At 29.0% G+C, this 23,582-nt stretch overlaps 2 protein-coding genes across 5 annotated transcripts; one reads left to right on the top strand and one right to left on the bottom strand.

Moving 5' to 3' along the window:
* Positions 1–735: 735 nt before the first annotated feature.
* On the top strand, positions 736–7,501 carry LOC101505967 (subtilisin-like protease Glyma18g48580). Its single transcript, XM_004492864.4, has 11 exons — positions 736–937; positions 1,083–1,192; positions 1,284–1,381; positions 1,468–1,623; positions 3,101–3,224; positions 4,243–4,786; positions 4,867–4,961; positions 5,312–5,566; positions 5,693–5,822; positions 6,207–6,423; positions 6,752–7,501. The coding sequence occupies exons 1-11, from the start codon at positions 845–847 to the stop codon at positions 7,291–7,293; spliced, it is 2,364 nt and encodes a 787-aa protein (XP_004492921.1). The 5' UTR covers positions 736–844; the 3' UTR covers positions 7,294–7,501.
* Positions 5,221–12,811, bottom strand: LOC101504770 (uncharacterized). 4 transcript variants are annotated; one of them, XM_004492860.4, is made up of 4 exons: positions 9,771–12,811; positions 9,098–9,477; positions 8,381–8,503; positions 5,221–7,270 (listed from the first exon to the last, which is right to left on the bottom strand). In XM_004492860.4, the coding sequence occupies exons 1-2, from the start codon at positions 12,622–12,624 to the stop codon at positions 9,122–9,124; spliced, it is 3,210 nt and encodes a 1,069-aa protein (XP_004492917.1). In that variant the 5' UTR covers positions 12,625–12,811; the 3' UTR covers positions 5,221–7,270; positions 8,381–8,503; positions 9,098–9,121. The 4 variants fall into 4 exon arrangements, with proteins under 4 accessions (XP_004492917.1, XP_073222128.1, XP_073222129.1 ...); XM_073366027.1 differs by having other exon boundaries at positions 8,381–9,477; XM_073366028.1 differs by having other exon boundaries at positions 5,221–7,108; positions 8,381–9,477.
* Between the last annotated feature and the right edge of the window lie 10,771 nt (positions 12,812–23,582).

The raw sequence follows: 23,582 nt of genomic DNA, 5'->3' as shown, positions 1-23,582 counted from the left end.
ATTCTTTCTAAATTGTTTGAGTCAACACTCTGCTGAATATAAAACAGTGTCTTGCAATCCATTCTCTTTGAATCCTTGAAGTTGACTTGTTGTCTTTCTGTTGGATTCGAGCACAACTGGTCATATCCATCTTGTACCACTCTCAATTGTCTTTCTTGAGCTCACAACAATCATTTCATTGATGCAACCATCTTTTTCAGTTCTTTCCATCAAGTATTAGCAAATTTGATGGAAAATTTTCTTATTCATTCATGATTTTTTTCTTCTTTCACTATCACTTGTGTTTCTCAAGAATTGCAAGAAACTCACACCTTCACTCGTGTTTCCCTTGAATTAGAACCCAACTCTTTATGCCAATTGTTAGAACAAATGTTGGAATGATAGGAATTGGAATTACGGAAAAATGAATTGAATAAAATCAAGTTTATTTCAATTACTTGTTGCACAAACAATGTGTCCAACTTTAAGTATTTATCAAACAGTTTTAAATAGTAACACTATAACCAACTAACTAACTTTCTATAACAACATTTTAACCATCCTAAGTGACTTATAATCACAAGTAATTATATTTGTGAGTTAACTATTTTAACACTTGTAAGCTACACTTCAATTAATAATTGTAACGAAATTATTATATAAAGACTTAAGTTTAAATTTGAGATTCTTCACTTCTCTACATTTTAAGTGTAAGAGTCTAGTTATTAGATTATTTAATAAATAGATAAAATTGAAAAATAAAAATACTCTTTAGCTGTCCTTATTTATGCCTTTCATTACAGAAGATGAGGAATTATCATAGATCCCCTAAGATAAGTTAAACGCTTTCCACAGATAGAGAAGAATGGTTCGACCCACCTTTTGTCTTCATCACTTTCTTGTTTCATATCTTCTTATTTTCACTTTTTCGCTCAATCATGTTCGTGCCACCAAAAAGGTAAGTCAATTTTGCTTCTTAATTGCACATATACATAGTAATGAACTTAATTACTACATTGTAATTAAGATAATGATTTCATAATATTTTGGTTAATTTTCATTAATTTCATCATCTATTGATTTTTTTATGATCCTATTTACAGTGCTACATTGTATACTTGGGAACACATTCACATGGTCCAACCCCTTCCTCTGTTGACCTTGAAATTGCTACATCTTCTCATTATGATTTACTTGCTTCAATCTTAGGAAGGTATATATATATATATAAAATTTCTTAAGCTTTTCTATAGAAGAAATATATTGATTGACTAATGTATATTTATTTGATAATTAATTAACAGCAAGGAGAATGCCAAAGATGCAATTATTTATTCATATAATAAACACATAAATGGATTTGCAGCTATACTTGAAGATGAAGAAGCTGCACAAATTGCAAGTGAGAAACATAATTACCATGCTTCCAATGAATGTTATAAACATTTTGTAGATCTAATGTTTTTATGTTTCAACATATTTATGCAGAAAATGGAAAGGTGGTATCTGTGTTTTTGAGCAAAGAGCACAAATTGCACACTACTCGTTCATGGGAATTTCTTGGATTGCGTGGAAATGATATCAATTCAGCTTGGCAAAAGGGAAGGTTTGGTGAAAATACAATCATAGCTAACATTGATACAGGTTGAGTACTTAACTTTTACTAGTACAATTATTCTCTATAATCCAATCAAAATCTTTTTTAGTTATAATAATAATTTTTGGAACAACATTTTCTGTTAATTAATTATCACTTCCAATTTCCATTAAGAAATATAGAGGGTATCCTATGCCATGACATATATCATACTTTCTCCGACTTTGGATAAAAGAAAAAATATATAAGAATTTTGTCTAAATTTAGGCTAAATATATATACTTTTTCATATTTATTATTTCATAAGTATATGTATTTTTTCTTATATTCAAATTAAATAAAAAATAAATTGTCTACATGTGAGAGTATGTGGATTATTTGATGAATGAATCCTTTCGCATATATTTTCTATTTTTGACAACTTTTTATATTTATGAATGATGTTTAATGTTTAGAGTATATATTTTTCGGTTGGAATTTAGAGTACTTCATATATTCTGATTAATATAATTTGTATTTATTTAGTAAAAAAAAATTTCATTTTCAATGATCATTTTGTTTATTTGAATTTGGATTCTCTCTAATTAGGAGAATCCAACATATACATAGTCAAAATATTAACAGTTATTCGATCATAATTAAATAATTTAAAATAATATTTAATTTTTTATTTTATAATTTATAATTTAAAATATCTAACTTAAATTTAAATTATCTAATCTTAATTGAATGTTCTAACCGCATAAAATCCCTACCTTTCTAGTCTATTTTTGGTGGCTTCTTGTTATGTGTTTTTTCACTTCGGCCACTTTTTATTGTATTCAAACTTTGCTTGTGCAAAAGGTAAAAGGTAATCATTAATTTTTTGCTTGGCATTGCTTGTGCAAAAGGTAATCCCCTTTTCCTCTAATAATTTTTTACTTATAGAAACCATTTGCAACTTGTTTTGGATTTGAGTGAACGTTGCAATATAACGAAATATAATAAAAATATAGTAACTACTTTACAATTGGTCGCTTCAGAAAAATGAGTCAAGCTCTGCCACTAAATAAAACAGTACTAATAATAATAAGATATTTGTGGTCTCGTGTGATAAATTATTCGAAGTCTTCACTAATACTACTAGTTTAACCTTTGTGGCTCTGGTCCGTCAATAATGACATATAATAATGTCTGTTATAGTATTTTTTATTGACCTACTAAATATGAGACAAAATCTATAAGCTTTCTTTGAGTTGGCAACAAGATGCTTTCTTGAGGTCTTAGTTTATACCAAAGTATTGTATTTTATTATACCACAATATCCCGTGCTTAGTTCATTCTTTGAAATTTGCGAAAGGGAGGATTACACGTTGAAATAAATAAGTCAAGTAGCTATAACAACTTACAACGATTCCAATTTGTCCTTTTTATTATTTATTATATTTTATGAAAAAGTGAAGATAACATTGAATATTCAATATTATAATCTTGCATGTGAAAGATCTGTTGGATAAATCTTTAAATTCTAAATTTGGATAATAGGTGTTTGGCCCGAATCGAAGAGTTTTAGCGACAGAGGAATAGGGCCGGTTCCTGCAAAATGGCGTGGTGGTAACATCTGTCAAATTAACAAACTTCGAGGTTCTAACAAAGTTCCATGTAACAGGTTATCTTTCGACATGCTTCCCCTGTTACATCTTAATGTGCTAACGAACATTATTCATTTTTAAATATAAATTTAACTAAATACATCATTTTTTTTTTCTCACTTTCTCCGTTAATGTGTTAATCTGTATAAATTATCTTCAGCAATTAATATACGACCTTTATGAATAAATAATACAATGACAAAATAATCACTATTAATATAATTCTCTAATATTTGATCAGATAAGAAAAGAGATTATTTCGATGGATGCGTTTTAATTATAGAAACCTTTTGGCTTTTTTTGCAATTTTTAATGACAAAATAACTTACCATCAATTTTTTTCTGAGACTCTAAAGAAGGCCAACCTTATGCACAACATGTGATATAAAAATGTTTTATGAGTCTTTATCTTTTAATTTTTATAATGTGACGTTTGGTTAATTTTGGGTAAAAATTTATTTAATTTATTTGAATATGTAGTTGAATTTACTATATTTTTTGTCGTAATTTAAATTAATTATCTATTCAAATCAATTAACTACATTTTTACATGTGATTAATCATATTTTTCACATGTGAATAAAAATTGAATGTCTATCTATCATTATGATCAAACCTTTTTGACAATTACACTTTCATTTCAAAACTCTTTCCACCTATCATTCCTCTATGAATCTCATTCAGGAAAAGAAAAAAAATCTTTGAATTCCTGTTTGAATGTGACTTAGAACAAAACTTGTAGCCTGCCACCCATTTCAAAATCACACCATAAACGGTTGGTAAAAATTGAAATTCTATGTGACTAGGCAAATAATTGTTACAATTGGACAGCAAATATATCATTGTTTTTTTAAATTTGGGTTGGATGGCCATTTATCCTCCAATGCTATCTTATAATTTGAGTTTGGTATAACTCAACTATACAAATATTATAAAAAAAGTTCAACCATACAAAATTAGCTTGTGAATCAAGGAATGTTTCCCTCTTATAAACAAATTTTTAAACCATTTTTTATTAATTAATTGCACAACCAGGAAACTAATTGGAGCAAGGTTTTTCAACAAAGCATATGAATCATCAAACGGAAAACTCCCTCGTTCACAACAAACAGCACGTGATTTTGTAGGCCACGGTACTCACACTCTATCAACAGCTGGTGGAAACTTTGTTCGAGGTGCAAGCATTTTTGGCATTGGAAATGGTACTATAAAAGGTGGTTCACCAAGATCAAGAGTTGCAACATACAAAGTATGTTGGTCTCTAACAGATGCTGCTAGTTGTTACGGTGCTGATGTGTTAGCTGCTATTGATCAAGCCATTAGTGATGGTGTTGATCTCATTTCTGTTTCTGCTGGAGGCGCATCTAGTACAAATTCTGAAGAAATTTTCACTGATGAGATTTCAATTGGTGCATTTCATGCACTTTCTAGAAATATTTTATTAGTTGCTTCTGCTGGAAATAATGGACCAACACCTGGTAGTGTTGTTAATGTTGCTCCTTGGGTATTCACTGTTGCTGCTAGTACATTAGACAGAGACTTTAGCAGTACTATAACCATTGGCAATGAAAAAATCACGGTATAAGCATCTCTCCTTGTTCTCCTTATTGTTGTTTTTATAGCTTTGGAATTAATTGTGTTCATATTTTCTATTAATAGGGAGCCAGTCTTTTTGTAAACTTGCCACCTAACCAATCTTTTACTCTAGTGGAATCTACTGATGCTAAATTTGCCAATGCCACAACTCGTGATGCGTAAGTTTAAATTCTAAAAGTGTGTAGATCTTTACGTTGTGGGATGGCACTTGTGAAAACGGTAACATCTAAAGAGATAAATTTTCTTTCACTAAATCTAAGTGTTGTGCAACTGCAGTAGAGGATCTTAATCCATTTAAATTTTGTGAAATTTTGAAACTTTTGGTTCCTAAAAACTGTCAATTTTGAAAACGTGGAGACTTAAGTTTAAAAATTCAGGAGTTTAGGAGATTAAAAGTGCAATCAAAGAAGTAAAAAATAAAGAGCCAAAATAATGAATTTAGATAAATAAGAGGACCAAAACACAATTACTAAACTATTGTTTCTTACACTTTTTTATATTGTTGCAGTCGGTTTTGTAGACCAAAAACACTTGATCCTGCGAAAGTGAATGGCAAAATAGTGTCATGTGTTCGAGAAGGGAAAATAAAATCAGTGACTGAGGGTCAAGAAGCTTTATCTGCAGGAGCAAAAGGAATGCTTTTGGAAAATCAACCAAAAGTTAATGGGAGAACACTTCTGTCTGAGCCTCATGTTTTGTCCACAGTAGGCTTTCCGCAAAACCATTCAAGAACAAAATCTGCTCGTTTAGACATAACTGCCACGTAATAATTAATTATATATACCCTTCTTTTAATAAGCTTTTATATAAAATTGTGAGATTATTAAATTACATGTTACAAAATGAATGGCACCGTTTATATACAGATAAATATATTTTTATTTTGCAGGGATTCAATAAAGTCGGGTACTATAATAAGGTTGTCACAAGCAAAAACTTTCTATGGAATAAAGCCAGCTCCAGTTATGGCTTCATTCTCATCTAGAGGACCAAATAACATTCAACCATCAATACTCAAGGTGTTATTCACTTTGATTTGTTTTATATGCTTGTTACTCCTATTGTCCCTTTTTATTACCACTCTTTTACTTTTACACATGTGTTACAAAAAGTAGATAGTGAATTTATTGTATTTGAAATATAAGTAGATATTCTTGTAATAATCTTTGTATACGAAAATGGGCAACTTTGACTTTTTATCTTTTACGATAAATTAATAGTATTAATAAAGAATATGTTTGAAAATAATAATAAATACATCTTGTAATTTGAAAATAGATTTATATTTAGGAACATTATTATTTTACAAATGATGCTTATAGTTAGAAACAAATAGAATATATAATAATCCTTAATTGTTTTGATTTTTCAATGAGATTGATTGCTTTTGTTTTTTGTTTCAGCCTGATGTAACTGCGCCAGGTGTAAACATACTTGCTGCCTATTCATTGTTTGCAAGTGCATCTAATTTACTAACAGATACTCGTCGAGGTTTTCCATTCAATGTAATGCAGGGAACTTCTATGTCTTGCCCTCATGTCGCTGGCATTGCAGGACTTATCAAAACACTTCATCCTAATTGGAGTCCAGCTGCTATTAAATCAGCTATCATGACCACGGGTATTGTCTCTCTCATCACTCACACAGACACTTATATAGGAGCACATCCTACATGAATTTGGATTTGTGCAGCAATTGACCGCATTAAAGTTAACATATTTGGACCGTCTGTATAAGATCCAACGTTCCATATTTTAAGGTCGGATTTTTACTAATTTTAAATTTAAAATATGAACTTAAAATCTAAATCGTCTGATTTTAATTGAACTGTCTAAATGTGCCTAATAGCACTATAGTTAAATGGTGTGACTGCAGCCAATCTGGTCCCATCCTAGATATGTCTAATTTTAAAATGATTACTAACTTATGCAAATATGTGGGCTTGCAGCAAGCACAAGAGATAACACAAACAAGCCAATACGTGATGCATTTGATAAAAAACTAGCAAATCCATTTGCTTATGGTTCAGGACATGTTCAACCCAACAATGCAATAGACCCCGGACTTGTCTATGATCTAACCATTGTTGATTACTTGAACTTCTTATGTGCTTCTGGATACAACCAACAACTCATTTCATCACTTAATTTCAACATGACATTTAAATGTTCAGGATCTCATAGCATAGAAGACTTAAACTACCCTTCAATCACATTACCGAATCTTGATTTAAATGTCGTTAATGTGACACGTACAGTCACCAATGTTGGGCCACCAAGTATATATTTTGCAAAAGCCCAATTGCCTGGATATAAAATTGTTGTTGTACCAAACTCTTTGAGTTTCAAAAAAATTGGTGAAAAGAAGACATTCCAAGTTATTGTGCAAGCAACAAATGTGACACCAAGGAGGAAATACCAATTTGGGGATTTGCAATGGACAAATGGAATACACATTGTAAGGAGTCCTATCACAGTTAAGCGCAAATAAACAATATCTTCAAAACTCATTCTGTCAAGATATTACAATGTGGAATGCACATGCCAATGTATTTGAGTATTAGGAGTTTGTGTTATCAATAGGCTGTGAGGCTTTTGTTATTTTATCCTTCTTTGGTTGTTTATGTATCTTAATATAGTGTATTTTGTAATCATTATTATCAATAAATGGCAGTGCAAGTACGGATTCTGAAAGCTTATTTATGCAGCTAGTCAGACTATATTAGGCTCTGTTTTGGAGTTTGGAGGGGAGAGGAGAGGAGGGCTTGAGTGGGAGGAGAGTAGGAAAAAAATTTTAAAAAAAGTCACCTGTTTTGGAGAGCATTTTTGTAGAGAAGGGTAAATGAATGCTTTTGATTAATATGTATTTTTAATAATGAGAGTAATATAACAACATAGATTGAATTTGAAGAATTTATCAAAGCACTTCAAAATCCTCCAATGCAATTTTTGAGTTCTCCCAAATTAGGAGGATTTTGTATTATAAAGAAAAATAAACTCCCCAAACCTCTCCCCTACCAAATACCAAAGCCCTTCATCTTTCCACTTCATCCTTCCTATTTTTCAAAACCCTCTCCCCTATCCTCCTAAACTCCCAAACACATCTTTATAGATTGATTCTTATTTATGTATTTGTCATTAGGTAACTAGTTCAAGTAGAGAATTTTGGATTAATCTCATACAAACTAATGAAAAGTACTATTTTGGCACAATACAATCTAAAGTCACTATGTAAAACTTTTTACACTATTAGGGCATAAAAATTAAATTCATTTACAAAATTAAAGAAATTCTAATTCAACCTAGATGCTATATTGCTGAATCCACATAAACTTTTCAAAAGTCAAAATTATAATGCACGAACAGACGACTTCAAAATTATAATTCATCTTGTTGTCTAATGCTAAATTATAATACCAGTATCCCATATTAACTGATTAATTAGATTATTATGATTACATAATGAAAAATAAAATTGCATCACTGAATAGTGATTTTTCATTAACTTTATTGGTAAAAAAATATATAATGAAATAAAACAGAAATGAAACAGAATAGGAATGAAGAAAAAGAAAAACCTGAGCATGGTTTGACATTGTGGCTGGTAGAATAAGAAGGTGGTGGAACCACCGAAACAGAAGAGTATCGCCGGAGACGAAGAAGCAGCAAAAACGCTGGTTAGGACTTTTGTTAACCGAAAACTGAAACAAAGAAGCGAAACGACGTCATTTTATCATTGTTTATTTCTCAAGGGCTATTATTTCACCAAGAAATAAATATATGAAGTAAATTATGTTTTGCTATGGTACCAAATAAACAATATGTTTTGGTCACACTCAACTGTTTATTCCATTTTTACCATAAACAATTTTTTTAACAAAAAAAAGGAATAATTTATATGGTAGAAAATAATTTCAAATTATGATTTTATGAAATTTTATCTTCTCTGTCAATTTGTTAGATCTCTTTATATAACTTTCAATAAGCTAAAAGATAACTAATTTAGAACACTGTAGTCTTAATTTTTTGTTAATTTTATGAATTTAAAAGATAAAATTCAATTTTAAATAACCTTTCATCTTTTATTGCTCCATAATTTTCCATGAGATGTCACTGCAGTAATAAAAGTGTGATCTTTTCAACTTCAAGATGAAGTTCAAATCCCCTCCGAAACAGTTGTAAACTAATAAGTGTCAAGTTAACTAATAATAATTTCACCTTCTTATTATTTTGAAAGATGTAAAACCAAATTCACATTTAAATATTATTATATTAACTTTATATACAAAACTTACAACACAAGAAAAAAAACACAGATGTTACTGAAGTTGTCCTAATCTGATAACGGAAAGTTGATTCTTCGAAGGTGATTTTCCTATTGCAAGCATTTTAGATACTTGATCCATGGTTGGACGAGAACGTGCATTTTGACTCAAGCAAGCAAATGCCAACCTTGTAATCAAGATCACTTCTTCATCAATTGGTTTTATAACTTGATGAGGTCGTTGATCTAAAACATCAATCAACAACATGTTATAAGCCATTGGCCTTGTAGATGGTGACAAAAATAATGAAATGAGATCGCCAGGATGTTTTCCCATTATGATTTCCAAAGCAAGTACGCCAAAGCTGTATACGTCACATTTCTCGTTCACTTTCATTGTTTGGGCCAACTCTGCAAACAAACATATAAACTTGTTAGTTATATTTTGCACAAATCAACAACTTTCAATACTAAAGACATGTTTGGATTACTTATTTTAGTTTATCTACTAATATAAACACTTGTGTGAGACTATTTGACATAGCTTATGAAAATAGAATATGACATGTTCATAAAGTGTTTTCAACTTATTTGTGATAGTCTATGAAAAACAACTTATAGTTTATATGAAATCAGTTTACTTTATTTTATCTTTTGTAATAGAAATAGTTCAAAGTTTAAACATAAGGGAAAATGGTTCTAACCTGGAGCTGCATACCCAAAAGTCCCTGCAAATTGGGTCAAACTATGTAATCCAGGCTTTAGAAACTTAGCCGTTCCGAAGTCAGAGACATGAGCTTCATAGTCAAGATTAAGAAGAATATTCTTGCTCGATATATCGCGATGAATTATAGGAGGTGAGCAATCATGATGCATATAGGACAAAGCATTGGCCACACCTTTGACAACATTCACTCTCTTTTCCCAGTCAAATGCACTGGCTTGTGTGTCATTGTTTAGTGTTTGATCTAAGCTTCCACCTTCCAAGAACTTGTAAACCAAAAATGAGAACTTAGAATGTTGACAATATCCATGAAGTTTTATAATGTTCCTGTGTTTGATTCCTGTCAAGGTTTCAATCTCACTCCGAAAAGACTTTGAACTGACAAATGACGTTTCTTCATCTGTTACCAAATGAAGCTTTTTCACAGCAAAAACCATACCTGCAGACATTTCTGCTTTGTAAACATTTCCTTGACTTCCAACTCCAATAAGATATTTGTCATCAAAATTCTCGGTAGCTTCGATGATATTTTCAAACATCATTTTCCCATCATGACTCCATATGGAAAATTGTACTCCCCTTTGTGTTTCTACTCTTTCGGACCGGTTTTCTTCCATTGGTTTTTCTTTTCGACGCAAAATATACATCAAAATTCCAACCAAACACAACACTAATATTAAAGCTCCTAAAGAAGGGAATACCAATAGAAGCACTTTCCTGCTCTTTCTATTATGGTTACTTGCACAAGGAGCCAAGCCTGTGATATTTCCACATAAACCTTTGTTATTTTTCAATGACTCGAATGAAGCATGAAGAAAAGCTGGAATATTTGGAAGTGGCCCTTCCAACTGATTATCTGATAAGTTAACAAAATCTAAAGTCCTTTGAAAATTTGGAGGAATGGTTCCTGAAAGCATGTTATGTGAGAGATTCAACATTGACAACTGCACCAAATCTTCAAGAGATGTTGGTATTTCTCCATTCAAACTATTTCCACTAAGATCAAGAGACTCCAAAGCTGCACCAAACTTAAAAGGAATACTTCCTTCAATTTTGTTTCTGCTCAAATTCAATTTTCGCAACCTCGGTAGATTCACAACTTCTTTTGGTATCATTCCACGCAACTCATTTCCTCCGAGATCCAAGTCTTCAAGTCTTTCCAGCAATCCAATTTCTGTTGGAATGTTACCATAATAATGATTGTTACTAATCTCAAGTTCTATCAATGATTTCATCTCTCCGAGTTCCTTTGGAAGTTCCCCGGTCAATTGATTCGAAGAAAGATGAAGCCTACCTAGCTTGTTTAATCTAATAAGTTCTAATGGTATACCACCAGAAATATTATTATTAGATATCTTTAATGTATCAAGATTAAGACACTTACCCCAATTTGATGAAATAGTACCATGAAATTTATTATCACTCAGATCAACATATTCCAAATTCGGATATACACCAAAATCTTCTGCTATATCTCCTTCTATTTGATTTACATGAAGTTTGATTCTTTCAATGCTAGAACAATTTTTCAAACTTATCGGTACTGGACCAGTGAAATGATTTTGATCAGCATTGAAATACACTAAGGATCCACCAGAGCATATATGAGGTGGCAAATGACCAATAAAATCATTCTTAGACACAATAAAGGAATACCAACTGGTAATGTTATAAAGACCTTGTGGAATTCTACCATAAAGTTTATTAGCAGCTAATTCCAAAACAGTGAGCCTCATCAAATTACCAATTGTGGTTGGAACAGTTCCAGAGAGATTGTTTTCTTGGAGAGTAAGGGTATCCAAATTAATCAAATTTCCTATAGAGTCAGGAATTGATCCAGAAAAATGATTAATGTCCAAGTATAAATAGATGAGATTTGTCAAGTTTCCAATTGTGGAAGGAATGGTTCCAGAAAATTGATTGACATCAAGTGCAAGTTCATTCAAATTAACCAAGTTTTGTACAGAATCAGGGATTGAGCCAGAGAGATTATTTCTATCAAGACTGAGCAAGGTCAAATTAGACATTTTCCATATGGTGTGTGGAATTGGTCCAGACAACATAGTGTTATTAGAAAGAACAAGTTGATTTAGTTTAGTCATGTTACCAATTGTTTCAGGAATAGCACCAGATAGAGAGTTTCTTGACAAATCAATAAAAGCTAGGTTTGTCAAAAAACCAATTTCTTGAGGAATTGAACCAATTAGGTTACTATGTGCAATTCCTAGATAATTTAATTTGTTTAATTTTCCAATCTCAGGAGGAATAGGGCCACCAGACAAATTGTTGTCTCCTAAATCAAGAAACATTAAGTTGGATAAATTTCCTATGGAATTAGGAATTGCTCCACTTAGTTTACATAATGATAAATCAAGCTTTTGTAAACTTTTTAATTTGCATATTTCTTGAGGGATGGAACCATCAAAAGAATTTAAGGAAAAATTCAAAATATTTACTCTTGACATATTGCCAATTTGGGGGGGTATGGTTCCATAAAAGTGGTTTTGGTAGATGTTTATGGTAATGAGGTTGGGGAATGAAGAGAAGCTAAGAGAGTGAAGTGTACCTTTTATTCCATAATTTTCAAGATTTATGATAGAAATGGAGTTTGATTTGTCACATTTAATACCTTGCCATATGCATAGATTTGAGGTATTTTTCCAAGTTGACAAAAGAGTTTGACTATGGTTGTCAAAGCTATTTTTCCATTTCAACAATGCTTTTGCTTCACTGTTTTCACCCATAGTTTGTGGTAATGAAAGTGTTGGAGGGATAAACAGAATTATGAACAGAAGTTGCCAGCTTGATAGAATCATGAAGAACGTGGGTGCCATTATTCAAGTAGACAGAAATGTTTGGAAATGTTTTTTATTTAATCAAGATTAGGCAGAGGATATATGAAATTTTCAAGGATTTATATATTGTTTGATGCGTTTATAAACATCTAGTAAATAAAGGAGTAAGTTTGTAAATTGGTCTCCAATATGTACATTTTTGTATCAATGTTTTAATTCGATTGATACTTATAATTTAAAAACCCAATTGTTATTCGTTTAAAAGAATAACCACTCTGGTTTGTGTGAAAGTGGTTACCTTTTTTAAAATAAAAGTGGGTGTTTTTTTATGTGATCACACTTGCTGGTCAATTTAAGTCTGACTCAGGTTGTCTAGTGCACAAAACATTTATCAGTGGACGCAGCTTAATGGTAAATTGTTTAATGATTATGTTATTGAATTTTCACTATTTTTAATTAAGTTATCTTCGGGGGTAAAAAGCGAAAACTACAACTAAAGTTTCTCTACCATAAATTGGGGTGTCATTAATTTATCTTAAATTCTATATAAATAAAAATGAAAACTAAAACTCTATAAAAAAAAAAGGCAGAAATTAATATCTTAATTTTTCAAAAAACAATTAAAGTTAGTATTAGTTATTATGTTAAAAAATATTATCCATGTTTGAACGTATGCCTTTTAATTCTTTAATTTAACCTTTAATTCAAAATAATTGCACTATTCACCCTAACATGATTATTAAACATTGACCTTTTAGAAAAAATTGAAAAGAAAAACAAAACACGAGACCGAATGTCACAAATAAATATAAAGTTCAACAAAAAAAAAATAGTTTGTTGACGTTATTAACAAAAAAAATATATAAACTTTAGAAAAATATTAATAATGGGTCCATTAATCATCTAACAACTGTTTCTACTCCAACAACAGCAACCATTTACGAGTATGTGATTCTTTAATTATGATTGAAATATTTTTAATTTCTATAAAATAAAATATTTAGTTTTATTCTTTGTATAATGTAAACGTTTATATTTTGATTATTAATATATAATATTATTATTTAAGATTTTTTATTTAAGACTTTTTTTCTTCTTTTCTTTTTTTTTTTCCTTAACAAGTGTCATTTAAATTTTTTTTAACACGACCCACATGTTATTATATAACATAAACCTCATCAAAATGTTACTCGTTACAACCAATTTTGCACCAAAATATCATTTTTGATTCTTTAACAAGTATCATTCAGACTTTTGTTAGCATGACCCAAATGTTATTATATAACATAAACCTCGCCAAAATGTTACTTATTGCAACCAAATTTGCACCAAAATATCATACAAAACATAAATAGGACAATTATAATAAGTAAAAGTCTTCCTTCTTAATTAGGCCTTTGTGGGACATTTTGGCATATAAAAAATGCTTGGAGACAAGTTATCTTGTTCATCTCATACTCTTAATACTTTAAGATAACTTTGCAACTTGACATTTTTCTGTTGTGACAATGGTTGAACCTCATCTTTGATTATAAGTGGACTAATTTTTGTACCACTTCTTGGGCCTATATAAGTGTTACTTTTTAAAATGGTTGTCATTTTATTTCTTTTCTTTTCCTACAATACCTAAAACAATTTAATATAAGAATATAATGCAAATTAGTTAAATACAATTACAATAAGACCAGTTAAATACCAAGATTTTTGTCTTTGTTGATGTCTTAGATATTGGTTTAGCTAGATGTAGGTTCAGCTACAAGTTCAATGTTGTTTGAGTCGGGTCATTTGCAGTTGTTGGTTGTGTTATTGCAGGTTCAATTGCTGCATTTGGATTAAGTTCAAGACCATATATTGCATTGTTGCAGTTTTTTGCATTTGAAGGGACCAAAACGATTTTCATATAATACAAGGACTAATATTAAATTTTCTGCATTTTGTAAGTCCAAAAACAAAATTTGTTATTTTACGGTGATTAAAATCAATTTTTAATATTTTACATGAACTAATTGTATATTTAAATTTAAAATTATTAACTTCTTAACCATTAAAATAACAATGTTTGACATTAAGAACTAAAATAAAACTGTTTGTATTTTATTTTATAGGAATTAGTTGCTTATTTAGACCTTTAATTAATGGATCCTCTTTTTTTTTTTATCTATGGATGAGATGAAACAATTACTAATAAAAATTTGCAACAACGGCAAAATTTCAAGTTCAAACATAAGAGATAGTGTATAACCTAATAATATTGATTATGTTATTAGAAAACAGTGACAATAATTTGTTAGAAAATATGTCTGCCACGTGATAATAAAGTAGTGTTTCTTTTACCAAATTAATATTTTCATTCACATTTCTAACAGATAAAATATTTTTTCATAAAAAATTATTAGAAAAGATGCCTGCTAATTTGTTTTTTATGATGTTGTATTTCTTAACGAATTTAATATTTTCATTGACATTTCAACAAAAAAAATTTTATCAGGAAAGATGCCTGTCAATATTTTCGCAGACAAATTAAATTTTTTATTTAATTGTTAAGTTAATGCGAAGCTAACATAAATTTTACAACGACCAAATATAAAAATGTACTTTTAGATTTGGATTTAATATTTTCTAATTGGTGTTCATTTCCAATGAACTGTCTTAGCATGTAATATTTTATATATTAATTGAAGTTGGTACCTTTTACCACTATTTATACAATTTGTTTGATTATAAAAAAACTTATATTAAACTAAAGCTTTTTATTTTAATATACTATCAATGTATTTTTTAATAAAATAATTAAATTATTTGTAAAAAATTCATTATCAATTTTGTTTATGAGGTTTCTTTGTCAATTTTTATTGGACACAAAGTTCTCCCTGTAATTATCGGAGAGATTGAAAATGTTAAAACAAGTAAATATCAATCAAATCATAATATTTTTTACTTTTTTATTTTATTCTAATTTTTTACAAATAAATTTGAATTTAATTCATAAAATTTTTTACACTTTCACTTAATCATAATTGTTAGATCATTATATATATTTGACTTTAATTATAACTATTTTTAAACTCATGCTCATGAATAATTGTGATGTGCCTCTTAAATATTCTGTAGACTATATTCTAATCTTAAAAATTGAACTTCTAATAAAAAGAAAATACAGTTTTAATAATTAAAAAAAAAAAGTAAAATAAATTTTAGTTTCTATAAAATTTCAAATTATCTTATAGTCTCTATAAAAAATCCTTAACTTTTTAGTTTTTAAAATTATTTTGATCCACTTTGAATCTCTATTTTGAAAGATTTTTGTAAAAAAAATGATATTTTTAATTTATAAAAAAAATTTATATAAAATCAAAATAGAAACTAAAATTCAACAAACAATATTTGGGACATCCGTGGCCACCTAACCTTTACACAAGCTATGCCCCTACCAAAGTTAACAGGAGATTAAAAGAATATATTAAATAAAGGCCGGAGCTTAATAAAATAGGTTGAGTTCGATCTACCGTTATATTAATTAATTTTTAACTACTAATATTTATTTATTAACAAAAAAAAAATTAATGACCACGCATAGGATGAGCCATTGTATCTCTACCAAATGTCAAATGATTTCAATTACTATTTACTGACAGTGCAGAATAATTTCACATAATCGTTTAACGACGATTTATTATTTTATTATATCAATATAAAATTATCAAATACTTCATTTTATTATATATTAATAAAAAATTAATTTACGATGCATATTTTTTTCAGTAATGATAATAAAAAACTATGGTTCCATTGAAGAGGGAGGATCACAATTTTGATGGTTGGTATAGCGGTAAAAGGACACACATAATAAATATTTGAGTTGTGTGTTTGATTTTCGTTAGTCTTGGAACTGTGTTGGTAATGAAGATTATATGTAGTAATAGAAAAAAATAAGATGATTTGGCATATAAAAATAGGTGAGAAAAGTGAATGACAATCAGTAGAATTCGTGTCTACATTCTGTTCAAAATGAAACACATGTAGGAATCGAACACTAAATATACTAGATTTGCTTCTAGAACACAACCAATTGAACCAACAACTAAATCATGTCAATTACCACCAATTATACATACATATATTATCCAATATTTGGAAAATATCTCACAGTTAGTGTCGTTTAAAATAAATAAATATAAATGTTTTTGTAGTTTATTAAATTGAAAGGTCTTTTCTATTTTAAATTAAGACACCATCATCTCACTTTTAATTTCTTTAGATCAATTTGGTTATTTTTTTTGAGAAAAATCCAAAATAATATAACTATACTTGATTTTCTTTGATCCATTTTTTATACATGAGATATGGATTAAACCAAATCGCTGAAGAGATTGTTGTTTTGATTAAGTTCAATCTAATTGACATTTACTGCAACTAAAAAATGTTTTAAAAATATCTAATTTTTTTAATATTCTTCAAATAAATACGTGGGTATATATATTTAGCGTTATTTAGAAGAAGAAAAAAATAGTATATATATATATATATATATATATATATATATATATATATATATTATATATATATATATATATATATATAAAAATAGTGCTATTAAAAAAAAAGTAAAATTAGAAGAAATTTTTTTAAAAAGTTAGTGTCTTTTTTATATATGGGTATATATATATATATATATATTTTAAAAGCAACTATTAATTAAATAAAATGATAAAATTGTAAATAAAATAATTTAAGTGATGGATAAAATTGGAAAAAGAAACCACACAAAAATTATGTAATTTTTTTATATATAATGTTGAAGTTGTGGGAATTTAGATAAAAGGAGGAGAGAAAATAATAAGAGTTTGGATATTATTTATAATAGCTTTATGTTAACTTGATTACAAAAGACCTAATATTAATCTATATTTATAGAAATGCATAGACTCAAATCATTTAATCATAAATCAATAACAAATCATAATAATAATGAGAGATATTCTAAAATATCTCTATGATTATAAATTGATCATAGGAAATAACTCTATATACTCTAATATAATATGAATGATACTATAAGATATTTGTTAATATTATAACACTTCTGTTCAAGTTAAAGCTTACTAAGCTTTACTTTTTACAAGAAAATAATGTATTGTTCCGCAAAATAAAAAAGGCAACTCAAGAATGCAGGTAAAGTTAGAGAAAATTGTTATGAAGATAGTCTAGCTAGATAGCTTCAACGATCATTAGCCTGAGAGAAATTCATGACAAACAATTTAACAAAATAATGCTTCTCCTTCAAAAAAAATTGCATTTGGAAGCTTCAACCAATAATACAAAATACCAAAAACATTTAAACTTGAATCTTCTTAGAAAGGTGTGCTCAAAGAGAGGGGTGAGACCAGTACATCTGAGACAAAGATGAGACCAGTACATCTGAGACAAAGATGAGGCCAGTGCATCCGAGACAAATTGTCAAGCTAAAGTGAGTCATGAAAATAAAAGACGTTGTCAAAATGACCATGAACGCAAAAAGAAGTCATCACTAATATGATTCATATGTGAGAAAAGACACCGACAAAATGATCATCTGTGAAAATAGAAGACACTAATATAATCCATTAGTAAAAATATAATTGCATGACAAACATTGAAGAAGAAGAAATTTGGATTCATGTGGCTCGAACTAAAAAACTGAAAGCAAATATGAAACCAGGAGAAAAAAGCCCAATATGGATGACTGAAACAACATGCCAAAATATGGACAGACACGGACAACTCAAGGTTGACGCGTGAGAATAATATGGCGGATCATGGGGGCATGTGAGCACATGTGGAGCAACTTCTGGCCTAAAAAATTTGGATTACGTAGATCGAGAGATTCCACACACAATAGAAGTGGTTGTGTCAAAAAACTTATTGTAAAGCTTTTCTAACAATGGCAGATAGAGACGGCGGCAAACAACGACAATGATTTTGGATGGAAGTGACATCTGTTAAAAAATGAATGATCATGTAAGAAAAGAGAAACAATAATTATATTCTGAAACTTTTAGGAACTCGGAAGTGGAATAGTGTAGAGTTAGTTCAAAGAGGATCAAAATAGGTATTTGATACCATGTTAAAATTATGGAATTTTAGATGAAAGAATGAGAAAATAATAAGAGATTGAATATTATTGATAATAGCTTTATGTTAACTTGATTACAAAGACTCAATACTAATTTCTATTTATAAATATGCATAGATTTAATTCTAAAGTAGGAATAAATCATAATAACAAAGAGAGATATTATGAGATGTCACTATGATTATAAATTAATCATAGAAAATAAGTCAATATACTCTAATATAATATAAATAATATTATAATATATTTTCTAATATTCTAATATATAGTATAGATGATATGACATAATAAAGTTGAGTCATGTGATTGATTTTAAATGATTAAAAATTGCTACTCGAATTAATAGGGTCGAAATTGGTTCAATGATATCTAAAGATGAAAATAAAAATAAATTAATTAATTTGAATCGTATTTTAACATTTTCACTCAAATGTTGTTTGGTTAGTAAGAAACTTTGAATCACAGTGTCAATGACGAATCGATGGAAGGAAAATCAACTTAGACGATGGTGCTTGACCGAAAACCAAAGTAAAGAAGATTTGCAAGATATTGACATCTCAAAGATGAGAAACATTGAAAAAAAAGTAGTTAGGGTGAGGCATACCTTGTTAGGAATAAATGAGAAACTTATATAGTCAAAAAAATTAGTGGCATTGAACTTGAGTCGAAGTTAAGTACCGCATAAAACAAATTTATATAATTATTTTATTATTATATTTGAATCGTCACTTATTATTCCTATATTTGAGCTGAATTACTAAAATCCAAACTTAAAAAGAATTTTAGTTCAATTTGACTTATATTGAACTTTGTCCAAGAGAGCAAATTTGAATCTCAAGTTATAAGACTCAGTCAAATTAAATTAGATGTAAGTGAAATAAATAGAAAGATGTCACAGTTCTCATCAGGAAATAGTGGAGATAGGTTATTGTTTAAAAATGTAATTTATCTCCCGAAACAATATTCATAATGTATTTTTATATTCATCAAACTATTTAGTTTGATTTTTTTGGTAAAAACAAGTACTATTAGTTTGATATTTATTTTTTGTGGTGATTTCTGGTTTGATTGTTACTCTACACTGACCCATGGTGAATGAGACGATGTAGCGTCATTGTTGAGCACTTAGTAAAGTCATTATTGTTGAGTAGGTAAGATAAGCAATAATTTAGGACTCCTAGTTAGCTATTAGATTTTTTTTTCACTCTCTAACTTAACTTAACATGAGAGATAAAATGAGAGGGAAAAAAATCTATATTCCTTTTATTTAGTACAGTCAATATTTTTCATATTAATTGGAATATGTAGTGATTAAATTCAGTTGGTATATATCTAAATATAATATTTTTAAATATAAAATAAAAAAAATTATATTTTTTGAATCATTTAATTTCAAAGGAGTAATCATCACATTAGTCCTTAATTTTATTGAGTACTCTCAAATAAATTTGTGAAATTATGAATATTTTAAAAAAATTACTATTAAAATATCAAATTATTTTTTATATTTAATTATTTATTATCGGTTATATCTTTATTTTAATAATTTACTTCAATTTAGTCTCTATATTTAATTATTTTACTATCAATTTAGTTTATAATATATTTTTTTAAAGATTAATATAAATAAAATTTGAAAAAGTCAAAAACTTTTTTGAAATAGAGACCTTTTTAAAATATTTATTTAAGAGCGTTAGTCGAATGCGAATCGTGTGGTCTAATCTCAATTAAATGATCTATGCAGTCTTGATGGTGTTAATTTCAAATTCGTAAATTGAATTATGTTTTTAGACTACTGAAGTGAGTATTCGGAAGAACCGAGAGTAGAAACGATTTGGGTGTAGGCCCTTACTTTATTTCCTTTTCCCTCATAATTACTAATTAGTGTGCAACCAAATGATGGAAAAGTAATGCTTATTTTTCTCTTGTACTATTTTATTCTCTTTCTTTCTCTACAGTACAGAAGAAAGTGATCACACATTATGCTTGCTAGGCACATTATGATAAATTATTTTAAGTGATCTTGTTCTATTAATTAAAATTCAAATGAGTCACACTATCATAATAATAGATCTACTGTATTATATGAATTTCATTTGAATTTATTCGACTCTAATAGAATTTGGACAAATAATTAATATGGTGAATTCAAATTCGAATTTTTATTAAGAGAGGTACTTACATATATTGTTCAATGCGTCTCGAATATGATTACCTCAAGTAGAAGAAACTTAGTATATAAATGAATTAATGTTGCCCACCCGTCGTGATGCAAGGTGGTGGTTTTAATCCATTCATCTAAATTTGTTTGCCCTACTCAACCCTTTTTTATAGAGGATTGTGAGTTGACCGACTTGTTTTGTAACTCTTAACCACAAAAGGGATAGCTTTCTTAAAAAATAGAAAATAATTTTTCAGAAATATTAAAGAAACTATGGAGAATACAATATCAACCATATCATATTGTAGAAAAAAAATATATATTTAGAACAAATAAATTTAAGTTATTATTTTTGTAAAATACATGTTTTTGATGAAGACAAAGACTAAGGAAAGTGATCAAGTTGCAAGCTAAAAAAGAAGTCAAACATCAAAGACAACTATATGGTCAAATATGCTAGAAGTTTTATAATGTAAAAGTACATGATGCAATCTAATATTCGTATATTTCAAATGCACATGAGAACCTTTCATTTTAGCATATGTATCAAAAGGATTTTCAAAAAGTAAAAATATATAAATAATGTTTGAAAATAATATTTTTGGCAAAATACAACATTGTATTCAAATACAACATGTTGTAGTCGAATACAGACAAATCAGTGTTGGACTTTAGTCCTTTGAATCCTAATTTTGACATAATTAACAAACATACAATGTTCATACATCATATGATAAATCTAATATTTGAATCGAGCAAGATTTCAGGAACAACAATCCAATCCTACACACTTGGAACAAATTGCTTGGAACACAAGAAATCAACAAAAGTTGATTATTCACTGAGTAAATCGATTGGGAAATCGACTGACTAAATTAGAATTGAAAATTGCACAAGTCAGTGGCACCCTGTTTTACAGGCTAATCGATTGACAAATCGATTATACATTTCACAAAGTAAACCTGATTGAAATAAATCGATTGGGAAATCGATTGTACAAGTCACAGTCACACTCCAGTTTTGAGGGTAATCGATTGGCAAATCGATTGCTTAAATACTATTTGCAAAATAACTTTCCCTGTGACAAACACAATCGATTGGACAATCTATTGTGTGAAATTTCAATCAAGTTAAGTTTGGTTGCAATCGATTGAGCAATCGATTGAACTAAACACCAGGTAAGAACTTTTCAGGCAAATACACACAAATCGATTGGCACATCGACTAACATCAAAATAGCTGAGTCACTGACTTAAACACAATCGATTGGCAAATCGATTGAAAGAACTTTTTGAAATCTCAGTGAACTCTGAGCTTGTGGCCAAATCGATTCTGAGTATTTGTTAATCGATTATGAAGACTTAATAAATCGATTACGAAATCGATTGGTGTGTGTTTTAATTTGAACATAACATCTGCAATCGATTACGAAATCGATGCATATAAGTCTTAACATAATCACTGAAAAATGTTGTTTAAAGAATCGATTGGTAAATCGATTGGATTATATAGTTTCAAGATTCAAGAAAAACAAGACACACGATAATCGATTGGCAAATCGATTAGACTGGTTTATCACTTTAAGAAATCGATTGGTGAATCGATTGATTAATATGTTTTTCAGAAACTATATAAACTGTCTTCAATCTGTCTTTCAATAACATGAATGATAATAACAATGATATCAATCTGAAATATACATTGAATATTCTTGATACACAATAACACTTGGTTAATACATTGAGATTACTTTTTCAGATCAAAAGAAAAAGAAGATAATCAACAATCAATTAGATAGCTGGAAAAGTGATCTTGAAAGACAAGGATTCTCATAAACAAATCTTTGAATATCCAGAATTGTGAGAAGCCATTTTGACCAAGATTGAAGACTACTTTTTGTTCTTCCTGATAATCGATTGGCAAATCGATTAGACTTGTTTTATTACTTTATATAAACTGTCTTCAATCATTCTTTCAATAACAATCTGATAAACACTTTGAATATTCTTGATATACAAAAGAACTCTCAACAACACATTGTTAACATACTGAGATTGCTTTTTCAGATCACAGCCAAAAAGATTATCAATAATCATTGAGAGAGCTGAAAAAGTATTCTTGAGAGAAAAGACAATGTTCTCATTAACAATCCTTGAATATCCAGATTCGTGAGAAGTCGCATTGATCAAGATTGAAGACTTCTTTTAATCTGTTTGTAACAATACTTTGAAACGAAACGAAAGCTAGAAATCCAGCTAGAAACTGGTGGCTACTTTCTTGGGTGAGAGAGCTCAACAAGAAAGAGTCGCACTATGATTCTGTGTTAGACTGCTGAGTGTCTATAAGGATCAGAGGGTGATCAATAGGAAAAAGATCATTAAGATAGATAGGTTTCGGGGATGAAACTGGACAATCTGTAATTGATTCTTTCTATTGGAGAAGAAAATCTGAAATCCGATTGGATTGTCAGGACTGGATGTAGGTTGTCTCGTTGACAACTGAACCAGGATAAATTCTTGGTGCAATCTTCTCTAACCCTTAACTCCTTTAATTTTCTATCTTGCAATATTTGTATGTGTGATTAATATTAGATGCATGTTAAACATATTCTGTGTTAGGTAATATTGTTTAAACTGATAATTTGACTTGCATGCATCTTAGTTAATCTCTTATCAATCTACTTGCAATTGCTAATCTTGTATGCCGCAATTTAATTCCGCTGTG

This window comes from Cicer arietinum, chromosome 3, assembly GCF_000331145.2.
Source record: "Cicer arietinum cultivar CDC Frontier isolate Library 1 chromosome 3, Cicar.CDCFrontier_v2.0, whole genome shotgun sequence".
NCBI classification, from domain to species: domain Eukaryota; kingdom Viridiplantae; phylum Streptophyta; class Magnoliopsida; order Fabales; family Fabaceae; genus Cicer; species Cicer arietinum.
This window is presented reverse-complemented; position numbering and strand designations above follow the sequence as displayed.

What these genes read in the sequence shown, in the direction of transcription:
- LOC101505967 (XM_004492864.4), top strand. Translation starts at nt 845, where the DNA reads ATGGTTCGACCCACCTTTTGTCTTCATCACTTTCTTGTTTCATATCTT. An exon ending in AATGCCACAACTCGTGATGC is followed by an intron (nt 4,962 to 5,311) that starts GTAAGTTTAAAT and finishes ATATTGTTGCAG; the next exon opens with TCGGTTTTGTAGACCAAAAA. An exon ending in TTCAACCATCAATACTCAAG is followed by an intron (nt 5,823 to 6,206) that starts GTGTTATTCACT and finishes TTTTTGTTTCAG; the next exon opens with CCTGATGTAACTGCGCCAGG.
- LOC101504770 (XM_073366027.1), bottom strand. Translation starts at nt 12,624, where the DNA reads ATGGCACCCACGTTCTTCATGATTCTATCAAGCTGGCAACTTCTGTTC. An exon ending in TTTTGGGTATGCAGCTCCAG is followed by an intron (nt 9,478 to 9,770) that starts GTTAGAACCATT and finishes GTTTGTTTGCAG; the next exon opens with AGTTGGCCCAAACAATGAAA.